This window comes from Callorhinus ursinus, unplaced genomic scaffold, assembly GCF_003265705.2.
Source record: "Callorhinus ursinus isolate GAN/ISIS: 27379988/994484 unplaced genomic scaffold, GSC_fseal_2.0 scaffold8, whole genome shotgun sequence".
Classification (NCBI taxonomy): domain Eukaryota; kingdom Metazoa; phylum Chordata; class Mammalia; order Carnivora; family Otariidae; genus Callorhinus; species Callorhinus ursinus.
The window spans coordinates 9,154,879-9,167,095 of NW_027397070.1; the positions used below are offsets into that span (position 1 = coordinate 9,154,879).

Genomic DNA, 12,217 nt, shown 5'->3' on the forward strand with positions numbered 1-12,217 from the left:
AAGAGAAAACACACTGGCTCGAAATTGTTAGATAAATAACACGGAAAAGAACAAGTCAGCTTGTTTCCAAATAATTAAGAGTAGAAAGCTTCCCTTTTTCTTCCTTTTATGGCAATCTAAGTAAGAAAGGACTTCTAGAAAACTTAGAAACATTAATTTCACAAAGCAGTAACTTTTAAAAACCAAGGACAGAAAATGAGACATACATTATTTTGGTTAAAAAAACTGAGAAACAGAAGTATTAATTAAGGGCGCCTGGGTGGCTCCGATGGTTAAGCGTCTGCCTTCGGCTCAGGTCATGATCCCAGGGTCCTGGGATCGAGTCCCGCATCGGGCTCCCTGCTAGGCGGGGAGCCTGCTTCTCCCTCTGCCTCTGCCTCTCTCTCTCTCTCTCTCTCTCTCTGACTTTCATGAATAAATAAAACATTAAAAAAAAAAAGAAGTATTAATTAACCAATTGGTATATTAAATAAAAACTTTTTAAAAAAGATTTTATTTGACAGAGAGAGACACAGTGAGAGAGGGAACACAAGCAGGGGGAGTGGGAGGAGGAGAAGCAGGCTTCCCGCGGAGCAGGGAGCCCAATGTGGGGTTTGATCCCATCACGACCTGAGCTGAAGGCAGACGCCTAATGACTGAGCCACCCAGGCGCCCCAAATAAAAACATTTTTTAATCTTCATACCTTGTTCTTGTATCAACTTAAGATTTTTTTTTTAAGATTTTACTTATTTGCTTGAGAGTGAGAGAGAGCACAGAGGCAGAGGGAGAGGCAGACCAATCACTGAGCACAGAGCCTGTGCAGGGCTCCATCCCAGGACTCCAAAATCACAACCTGAGCTGAAGGCAGTCGCTTAACCGACTGAGCCACCCAGGCACCCCTCAACTACAGATTATTTTTTTTTTTAAAGATTTTTTTATTTGTCAGAGAGAGAGCGAGAGAGAGCACAAGCAGGGGGAGTGGTAGGCATAGGGAGAAGCAGGCTTCCCGCTGAGCAAGGAGCCTGATGTGGAACTTGATCCCAGGACCCTGGGATCATGACCTGAGCGGAAGGCAGATGCTTAACCGACTGAACCACCCAGGCGCCCCTCAACTAGATTCTTAAAACAATTTAAAGCACTTGGATGTCCTTGGAAAGTAATATAATGCACAATAACATTTCTAGACATTTTCACAGATATTATTAAAAAGAATAGTAAATAATGTATTGTTTTCATTCAGAATATGGAAAACTGAAATAGTAAAACAAAACTGACAAAACTGCAATCGGTTTGTGTGGGATTTTACCTAATTTTAATACAAAGTTATTTTTATTACATACTTCATACATTTGAGGGTATAAGAAATATTTTTCTTGATCGCACAAAATTCTTCATGCAAAATACTTAAGTACAGCTCTCTAAGAACATTTACACAGTGACTATAAGGTGAATAGAAAGCATTTTTCAAGTTTTCAAGTGGAAGTGTAGGGGAAAGCAGGATGAAAGGTGAATGAGATCCAGAGTTTGGTGACTTGGCAAGGCAAGGTCATCCAATTAACAGGTTGCAGAGGTATGGATAGGACCCAGGATTTTCTTGTCTAAAAATGCTGCAGATTAAGGTATTCAAGAAGAGGAAGAAAATCGAATTATAGTTGAGACCATTTTATACCAGAAAACAACTGTAGAAACTAACTTTTTAATTTTTCAAAACTCAATTAGGTGTGTGTATGGTCCATTGGTATCCAGCTGTAACACCTGCCTGTTCCCGTATGTACCATGTTCCACCACAACCCCAGCTTCAGCACACTTGCTGTTGGCAGCCAGTTCTTTTTCACATAGAGTCACAAATTGGGAATAAAGTTCCAAGCCTTCTTCTTTTCCAGAGTTAGAGTGATACTGCATGTTTCTTCCTTTTACTCTCCCCCCAAGGGTGGCTTGAGGGATGATTAGAACATTGCCAGGGAGGTCCAATATAGACACGTGCTTACCGTTTTCTGTTTCACTTAACTTCACATTTAACAGTGTATTAACTGGGTGGGGAAGAAAGGCAAAACATCTTGAAGTGAGAAACATGAAGAAAACCAATAATCATCCAGTCAGCAAATCTCATGTTTAAAATCTAGTTTGTTGGCTCATGCTTTTTACCCAAAATCTCTGCTCAGATTTAAAGAACTGCTTCACTAAGCTAAATGATCTAAGCAGGAAAATAAGGCAAATTTCATGCAAAAAATGGCATGATGTTTTAAATCCAACTGGGCAGTCAAGATTCCTAACAATAAATTCATGCAGTAATGACTAAAAATTAACTGTATACTGAAACCTCAAAATATTGTTGTCCCAGGGGGATACATGAAAAGATTTTGCATTTTTGTTCCTTTTTATATTCCATAAGCAAATCTCATTGGAAAAAGGCCATGATGAATCCTCCACACTAAATTCTGCTTTATAACAAAGAATATTAAACAGAAATCTTAGAGTAACTTAACTGCCTAGAGTTCTAAGGTGAGACAAAGGTTCCAGGTTCATTATGATTATAAACCAGATAATTTTGCAGTTTCATAATCTCAAAGGCACTATTTAACACAGTCTAATCATATGACAGATGTAACCCATGGGAGAGGAGTAAAGCTGAAAACAAGCATCATCAGAAATTCACTGTTACAACCAAAAAAGTAAATCAAAAGGTATACTGGCATTATGTTCATAAACACACAAGAAAACATGGTGTTATTATTTTTATGGCATTTATGACACTATACTTTTATAGCTATTAAGAACTGTCAAAAAAGCCATAAATATCTATGTCTAGCTAAAAGTCTAAACTTAGAAAACCTTTACATCTTAACATTAGCTACTTTCAAAACAGTAAACAAAAGAAACACCTAATACGAATAGCCTTAGGATCTTCTTGACTCTATAAAGGGTATAAATAACATCTGCTTATAAAGAATACTCCTCAGGGGCGCCTGGGTGGTTTGTCGGTTAAGCATCTAACTCTTGTTTTAAGCTCAAGTCATGATCTCAGGGTGGTTGAGATCAAGCCCCCATTCGGGCTCCATGCTTGGCATGGAGTCTGCTTGAGATTCTCTCTCTCCTTTTCCTCTGCCCCTTCCCATGCTTGCACACACACACTCTCTCTCTCAAATAAATAAAATCTTAAAAAAAAATATTCCTCAGAGGACAAATGGTAAAAGAAACTATATAGATCTCACACTCCTACCCAATAATTAGGCTTGAAAAGGTATGCTTTCTAGTAGGGTTGTCAATGGTTTCAAGTACTGGAAGGTTTGTAGTAATATTAGGAAAGACTCAGTCTGGTTGCCCCACTCTACAGATCAGGGAATTGACCTGGTAGAAACCTGCCAAGATGAACACCCAAATGAATTCCTAAAGTATGCACTAAGCATTTTCAATTTTCAACTAATATCTATTTTAAAATACCTCTAATTTTCTCTCTTATGAATAGGACTTTGCTATATAGCCAGCAGTTGTTATTGATTGCTTCTAAGGAAACTGTAACTCTCCAGGGCACTTTCTTCCAAGGGAAATCTCTATCCAGCTAGCCAGGCCTCAGGCTAGTGACAGACTAAGTAGACAATTTTGGAATAACAGGCGAGTGAGGTAAGTACAAGTTATTATACTTCCTCACACCTCCCTCTACTGGCTATAACTGAAAATTCAATTAATGTTGTTGGTATACAAATATCAGTATGTAGAAATAAATATAACACAACTGTCAGTAAGTAGAATTAAAATGAGACAAGGAATCAATGGTATGTTGGAAACTCAAAGATCTTAAGACAGGTTATCAATCTAGTATCTCCAATGATGTATATGGGAAGTTAAGCTTTGACAGGTTCCTGGATCTCAGTTCAATTATACTGAAGATGAACTGAGAAAGATTCTGCACATCTCTATGTTAGCCATGTAACTTCAGACTTTATGGATATAACTGGTTATGTTCCCAAGGGATACATGATTTGATTAGAAAGACCTGAATCCATGTAATAAGTATGAGGTGGGATTTAAGAGAATCCCACCATACAGGCTTACTTTGCCTCCTGGAATAAAGGAAGTACAAGCTAATGCTATCAATAACAGATGGACTTTTTTTCTTTATAACTCACACCAACCAGCAGAATGGGATAGAATTTCTGTTCTTTACTGAGAATCGTGATATATACAGTTTTATTTTCGACTGTCCACTAAAAGAGTTAAGGTAGACCTCCTAATTCATCACAGTCTTAATGTATGTATTCAGAATGAACTTAGACATAGATGGAAGCACACAAGATTTATTTACTATTACACAAAATGTAGCTTGGATTTGGTTGGCTCATTTCATTTTATTATGCTTAAGAGTCACTTAAGAAAGTATGAAACAACTTTAGGAGTCAATCTTAAGTCATAATGACAAAAATTCTCTTCCTGTTTTTGTAGATTTCTACCATACTTTCTATGGTCAATAAAGACTTAATTCAAGGCAAAATATTAACTTAGGAAAATGGACACAATGTCCAATACCCAAGCAATAGGTCTTGGCAAATCATCCTCTGTAATAGGAGCCCTCATTTCATTTGCTCTATTATTTTATTTTTTTAGGATTTTATTTATTTATTTGACAGAGAGAGACACAGGGAGAGAAGGAACACAAGCAAGGGGAGTGAGAGAGGGAGAAGCAGGCTTCCCGCTGAGCAGGGAGCCCGATGTGGGGCTCGATCCCAGGACCCTGGGATCATGACCTGAACTGAAGGCAGACGCTTAAAACGATTGAGCCACCCAGGCGCCCCCCTCCCCCTTTTTAAAAGTAATCTCTATATCCCAACATGGGGCTTGAACTCATGATCCTGAGATCAAGAGTTGCATGCTCCACTGACTGAGCCAGCCAGGCACCCATTTTCTCTTTAAACCCTAGAAAGCTCCCTATTATCTTCCAGAATCAAATTTCAAACCATCAGTTATTGGCTTTCCCCCTTACCTATCATAGTCCTTAAAGTCTAATTTTCATCTGACAAAGTTGTCAAACATGTTTGATGTCTTGGTATAAAATTACCTCTGGGAGATTTTAGTCTTTTGCCCCAGAGGTTCCTCATTGGGCTATATACCCTGGAGTGCCACTACTTGAAGCTCTTCTAGGTTAACTTCTGCATGTCACAACTACCCATTTGTATAATTTATATTTCTTATTAATCCAACTAACGGGTGCTGTCTGCTACTAATAAAGAGAATATAACCTGTCCCCAACCTTAGGGATAACTTCATTAACTCAGGTTTTTTATACATATTTTGTCAAATACTATCTAGTATTTGATGTGGTGTATCTGAAACTATGTAATTATCACAAGGAATGTGCAGTGCTATGGACTATCAGAGACAGTGGAGAACTGCAGGCAGGTAAATTAGTGTTCAGAGATAACTGAACACTGACCCAGCTTTTCTGTCCCTGGAGGAGGTACGGTTGTGATGACACTGAACCTTGTTCAAGATCAGGAGAACCTTATATTTATATACATTTCTTATTTAAAAAAAGGTGCATAAATAATTTAAAATTTTCCTAATAATGATATAAGACTTAGCTATCCAGATTTGATGGGACCCACATCTTGCACATACAGTGTCACCAACATGACCCTGTCAGGGACTGTGGGAGTTAAGGAAACTATATTAAGAAATGAAGCATCTGGGGCGCCTGGGTGGCTCAGTCAGTTAAGCGTCTGCCTTCTGCTCAGGTCATGATCCCAGAGTCCTGGGATCGAGCCCCGTGTTGGGCTCCCTGCTCAGCAGGAAGCCTGCTTCTCCCTCTCCCTCCGCCTGCTGCTCTGCCTACTTGTTCTGTCAAATAAAGAAATAAAATCTTAAAAATAAAAAAAAAAGAAAGAAATGAAGCATCTGCTTCTTCCTATGTGGCCACCCTGCTAACAAGTTTCTGCTAGAAACGTGGCTGGATCTCAAGTGTGTTATCTGTGTGCGCACGCATGTGTGTACCCTGTCCTAAACTAATCTATAAGCCATATGAAATGGTGCAGATGTTTTGAAAGAATCTCACCACACTTGCTTACTTTAAACTTTAGAAAAGGCAAAAGTAGCTAAAGCCAACAACTGTAGAGTTAACTCATTTAAAACTTACCAGTACAACTTAAGATTGTGGTTTTTACCTCTTCTGGTTCATCTATCTGTTCCTACTCATTTTTACTTTTAAAAAACAAACATCAAGTACATACCCATTTTGGGAAGAAGTTCTTTATTAGCTCCCTTGAAAAAACACACGTAGATTACTAATCCTCTCTGAACCTATGAGAAATCACCAGAGAAAACTCAGATTAGAAAAAAACTACATAGAGATACAGAAGTAAATGACTAAAGTTTCAAAACTGCTATATGGAGATTAAACCCACAGGAAGAGAAATACATTTTTATAACAGATTTGATTTTTTAAATATGTGAGAAAACAAAATCTTTTTCAATATTTAATCACCTCAATTATCATTTCTTACAAAAATTAAGTTTAAGATATAACCAAGAGCAGTGAAGACCACAAGTTGTACCCTCAAACATTTACTTCTAGTCAAAGTCATTATGAGTATGAACCAGCCTCCTCTCCCTTAAGTAAGGCTGACACTTAGAAATGTGTAGTTTGCTGAGCCCCATTTATTCAACACCAAATGAATTCACACTATATTAGATATGGCTGATGTAGAAGCAACAGCGTGACTGATGTCTTTTGACGTCATTACTCTTTATTCTTCCAAATCCATTTACTTGCAGGTAATAAAACTAAGGGTCTGACTCTACTTCACTAAATTCCAAAAACTGTCCAATTATTTTTTGTTATTGTCAATGCTTTAAATCAACAGTGATTAAGCCTTGATACTGCATTTATGATATTAAGTTCTACATCATGAGGTTGTCTGTTAATAGGAATGTAAGATTTTTTTTGTTTTGTTTTGTTTTTTAAGAGAGCGAGCTCGAAAGGGAGAGGGACAGAGAGAATCCCAGGCAGGCTCCACCCCCAGTGCAGAGCCCATCTAAGATGAACTCAATTCCACGACACTGAGATCATGACCTGAGCTGAAACTGAATTGGATGCCCAACTGGCTGAGCCACCCAGGTGCCTCAGGAATGTAAACTTTTAAATACAATGACTTGGGTATTTCTTTATTAGCTCTTGTAGGATATATATGGAAAAGAGAGAAATGATAAATGACTGATTTTGCTGCTGAGTGAATCATTAAATTTCTTATTTTGTAGATGAACCTTGTTGAGTCTAAGAGCTATTATAAAGATTAAATTGGGGCACCTGGGTGGCTCAGTCGTTAGGCATCTGCCTTCGGCTCGGGTCATGATCCCGGGGTCCTGGGATCGAGCCCCGCATCGGGCTCCCTGCTCAGCAGGAAGCCTGGTTCTCCCTCTCCCACTCCACTGCTTGTGTTCCTTCTCTCGCTGTGTCTGTCAAATAAATAAAAAAATCTTTTAAAAAAATATTAAATTAATATTTGTAAAGTGCTTAAAACAGTGCCTAGCTCATAGTAAGAGCTATATAAGTGTTTATTAAATTAGTATGTAAAAATAAATTTAAGGGCTGAAGCACAATTTATTTTACATTTTAATTCCCAAAGCACTTTACAGACATGATAGGGACTCAATTTATCTGTTGTTTGCATTTAAGTTCAACTGTATCTTACAGGCTCTGTTATCCAAATAGTCTTCTATATAAACATAAATGCAGCTTTGCACTCACTCTTGATTTACTGGAAAATAAGTAATTTTTAAGAAGTGCAAATGTGCTTCTGGAACAAGCAAAGGTCTGGCAGGATGAATGATACAGGTATTTGCACCACTGTCACAGGTCACTCCACCAGGATCGTTTTAGTACCAGCCCAAATCTCAAGCACATTCAGTCAAAATCTCAGGCATATTCGTATTTGGACACTTGCAATGTCAGAATTAAATATCTAATGATATGCAGAAAGACACCTGTTCCTTCCACCCACCACACTACCTCCTCATTAAGGTATTTTCTTTTAGTTTATTCCAATAATAGATCTTAAGTTGTGTCCTACAAATTCCCCTCTTCAAGTCAGAACCACTTTTCTTTTAGCTTCTTTTGGTAGAAAACATTTTAAATATATAGGAAATTACATATAATTCTCACCATAGTTGTTTTTTTTTTTTAATTTTTAAGATTTATTTATTTATTTTAGAGAGCAGAGACAGAGAGCAAGCACATGCAGGAGCAGGGGGACAGGCAGAGGGAGAGAATCTTCAAGCAGACTCTGCTTAGCTCTGAGCCCAATGCAGGGCTGGATCCCACCACTCATGGGATCATGACCTGAGCTGAAACCAAGAGTCAGAGGCTTAACCAACTGAAACACCCAGGCAGCCCTCTCACCATAATTTTAAAATGTTCACCTTTTCGGGAAGAAAAACATTAGCCTGTGACAGCAATGGTCTAAATGAATAAAACTGAGCACACAAAGTAACCTTCAAATTTTTTGACAAAACAATATTACTTTAAAAAAATTATAACTTTTAATAGAATAGGGAAGAGGATGTTTGAAAAGGAGGAAAAAATTTACTTTCTCACTATCTGTCAGTTCTTTATACTAATTTAGCTATGTGTGGGAGTGAAATAGAAAGCTTTAGAATAGCTTTTAGAGTTTATCAACACAAACCGATAGTTTGGAAGGCTGCAATAAAGTATGATTTTGCATAAGGAACTGTGGCATGAAGAATATTAAAAAGATTTAAAAAATGGAAGAAATCTAAATGATTAATAGTTTGGAATTTATAGCCCCAAGATTTAACTATAAAAATAGGCAATTCTTTGGATAGGACGACAAATATGAAAAGAACAAAATTCCACAATACAGAAGAGAAATCAAGACCTCAAAAAAGGGGGTTGCATAACAAAAACAAGAAACATGAATTTTTGAGAAAGAAATGGGTAGGGGAAATATAGGAATATTTGTGCTTATAAACATTTCTAAATTAGAAGAGTAATAGATTCTGATTTAAGAATAACCACCCACATATCGTAGTTTATCAGTAATATTTAACATAATGACTAGGACTGTGTTAAGGAATGCTACATCTGGGACTGAATACTACATCTGGGACTGAGTGAAAAAGATGCTCCTACTTTAAGTTTTCGAGTATCTCCAAAAGCCTTAATTATCAACTAATTTTTCTTCATTTTAACTTACTCCAAAAATAGGTCAGGGGCGTTAAAGAACATTCTGTTTTTGCATAGACTTGGGGCAGGCTGTCTTTAAAGGGCAAATACTAGGGATGCCTGGGTGGGTCTGTTGTTGGACGCCTGCCTTCGGTTCAGGTCATGATCCCAGAGTCCTGGGATCGAGCCCCACATCGGGCTCCCTGTTCAGCGGGAAGCCTGCTTCTCCCTCTCCCTCTCCCCGTGCTTGTGCTCTCCCTCTCTATCTCTGTCAAATAAATAAATAAAATCTTTAAAAAAAAAAAAAAAGGGCAAATACTAAAGTGGAAGGAACTTCTATCGGTGTGTTTTTTAAATTCTTCGGAGGAACTGTGTTCAATAACAACACGTTATAATAAAAGTAGTAGTCTTTGTTTCTGGTTGCAAATACGTAAAATTTTTAAGTTTCTTGAAAAAAGAATTGTTTCACGGGAAGTCTCATTTCTGTACCTAGCTGCAGTCTACATAAGAGGGAATTCCACAGGATCTGGAGCACAAGTCAAAACAGGTCTTGAACGTTAGCAACTAATCTAACCTACAAGCTCGAACCAGACCAGCCCTAGCCACCAGCAGCCCGAGCAAAGCAAAGGACGTGGCAAGGCCCTCGCTCTTTTGAAGCAAGAGATCTGAGACAATTAGGCCTCAAGTCCACCAAGCTCAGGTAGGCAGAAGGTGAGACGAAGTTCAAATTCCCGCGGTCCTAAGCAAGGTACACGCTCTCCCGCCGGCGGAAGAAGTCTGAGGAAGAAAGGGAAGGGCCAGGGCCCCCAGGCCTCTGCGGGAGGAGGTGGGTGGGCTGAGCGTAAGTCCGCACCGCCCACAGCACGTGCGGGCGCCACGCACCGCCAGCGCGGAGGGAGACGGGGGGGGGGGGGGGGGAGGCCGATTACCAAAAGAACGCAGGAAGGCCCGCCCCTGCACGCGGTACCGCGAGTTGAGGGGCTGACGTTACCTCCACCCACTGGCTCTCGGCGTCTCCCTCGGCTGGACGTACTTGCAGCCTGGCGTGCAGGCACTGCTGCAGAAGCGCCCGGGCGTGAGGTATCCGGCCGCTCTCAGACATGGTTTGAACCCGCGTTGCAATCCGATTCGTTCGAGGATCGCGCCGCGCAGGCTCCGCCTCCAGCGCGCGGGGAGGACGTGGCGGATCATGGCGGCGGGACGTTCTACGGGCCCGTGGCACCACCCCTAGGGGGGCGGGGCCTCTGCCTTGCTCCAAGGTGACCCGGATGTGTGGTCTTCGAGGACAATGTATTGACTCCTACGGTGAACCTATCCAACTTTGTAGAGAGCGCTCAGTGTATACTTTAAACGAGTGGAAAGACTCATTAGATCTCTTCCATACACACCGTTTAAAGAAACATAGCTCAGAAAGCTTGTTTCCAGACGTTGAGAAATTTTAAATCTGCTTAAGTCCTTATTCCCATTATGAAGGTAGGTAAATAGAATGAATCAGTTGAATCATAAAACAAGCAGAAATGGAACTAAAAGCTATAAATCTTTCAAAAATTTCCTTAACTCCTATCAATAAAACAATGATATCTCGTCTGTCAGGAATGCTATAAATTATTCTGACGCTGCAGTTTTGGAAAAATGTTGGTATGCTATGTGAATGCACATTTGGAGTGCAGTTCTTTAGAAAATATCCTCGCTAAAAATATTCTTATCCAAGAGAGTGTGTCATTGTTAATAAATTTTTTAACCTGCTCTAATGCAAAAATAAAATGACATATTCTGATGCACATAATGATGCTAAATTTTGTGGGGTTTCCTGTAAATACATATTAGAATGTAAATAAAAATTAGACAAAGGTTTGATCTTCTTTCCCACATAACCTATTCCTTGAATATGCATCAGATTAGCATTATTTTTCTTTGGGCTTGGAGGGTTTAGATGAGGAATAATAGTGCTACCATGATTACATTACTCAGGTCATTGATTTGGGCTCAGTTGGCACAATATGCCTATACATTCGGGCCTGTTGTTTTGGAAGATGACATCACTGACAGTGTTGCTATCCATATAAAGTAGTGTGACTGAAGAAAATAACCCATGCATAATCAACGGTCCTTTCTACACAAAATGGACGCTGCCTGTTTGCTGGTCATCTTGCAGGCTGCTTTACACTTTCTGTAAAAACCAAAAGCAAAATCTCCCATTATCTCTGATTGCTGCATTGCAGGGGTTCCTGCGTTCGTTGACATTTGTCGGCAAAGCACAGACAAGTTGCATTGTTTGTGCCTTTGTGTCATTATAACTATTGAATCTCTTTTCTCTTCACTCCCGGACTCAAGTTTTACAGGGCTGTAAGGGAATTTGACATAAAGGCTCTTAGCCTTGACCCAGAGTAAGAGAGGACTATGACGTGCATTTGTATATGAGTACAGGAGACAGCAAGTTTTCTTGAAAATAGGATATATGGTTCCTAGAGATCTTTCCACGGTGAAGGGACTTTAGCAAATTGGGACATCCGTCCTGTGAATAGGTGGAGTCTGCTTGGTAATGGTTAATCTCTCAAAAGTCACCGGTTGCTTTAAACCTTTCTGTTAGGTGAGAATCTCTTGGACACTACTGCAGGTAGTATAGGTTGTGACTCACTTATTCTTTCCTTCCACCTGCAGAGGGCAGTAGAGAGTAGGCACTAAAGTATTCCTTTCTGTATTTTATTTTTTGACCTTCTAGTCTCTTTCCACAAAGAATTTAAGAAGGCAAGACATACATGCAATAAAATAATAGAATGTGAATAAACATAAAGCACTAGGAGTAAAGAAAATAGAATTTTATCAGTAAGTCCCAGTGGGGTAAATTGAAAACAAATAGATAAACAGTGGTTCTTGCCTGGAGTGCTGAGATGATATAATATGCAGCAGTCTTCACAGATACATCACTTTTTGTTATAAAACAGTTATACCCATTGTCAGGCAAGAAGAAGAGGCTGTAAAGCAGCCAGGAGCATTTATTTTGGGGTCTTAGGGATTACAGTCCTGGAGCCACAGAGTGGACTGAAATTGAAAATGTGTTGAGA

The 12,217-nt window shown here is 39.3% G+C and overlaps 1 protein-coding gene across 1 annotated transcript; it reads right to left on the reverse strand.

The window, feature by feature from the left end:
• Nucleotides 1–465: 465 nt before the first annotated feature.
• On the reverse strand, nt 466–10,984 carry DTD2 (D-aminoacyl-tRNA deacylase 2). The gene is made up of 3 exons (XM_025870199.2): nt 10,144–10,984; nt 6,202–6,271; nt 466–2,010 (listed from the first exon to the last, which is right to left on the reverse strand). Exons 1-3 carry the CDS (start codon nt 10,252–10,254, stop codon nt 1,685–1,687), a joined length of 507 nt encoding a protein of 168 aa, XP_025725984.1. The 5' UTR covers nt 10,255–10,984; the 3' UTR covers nt 466–1,684.
• Nucleotides 10,985–12,217: the final 1,233 nt, after the last annotated feature.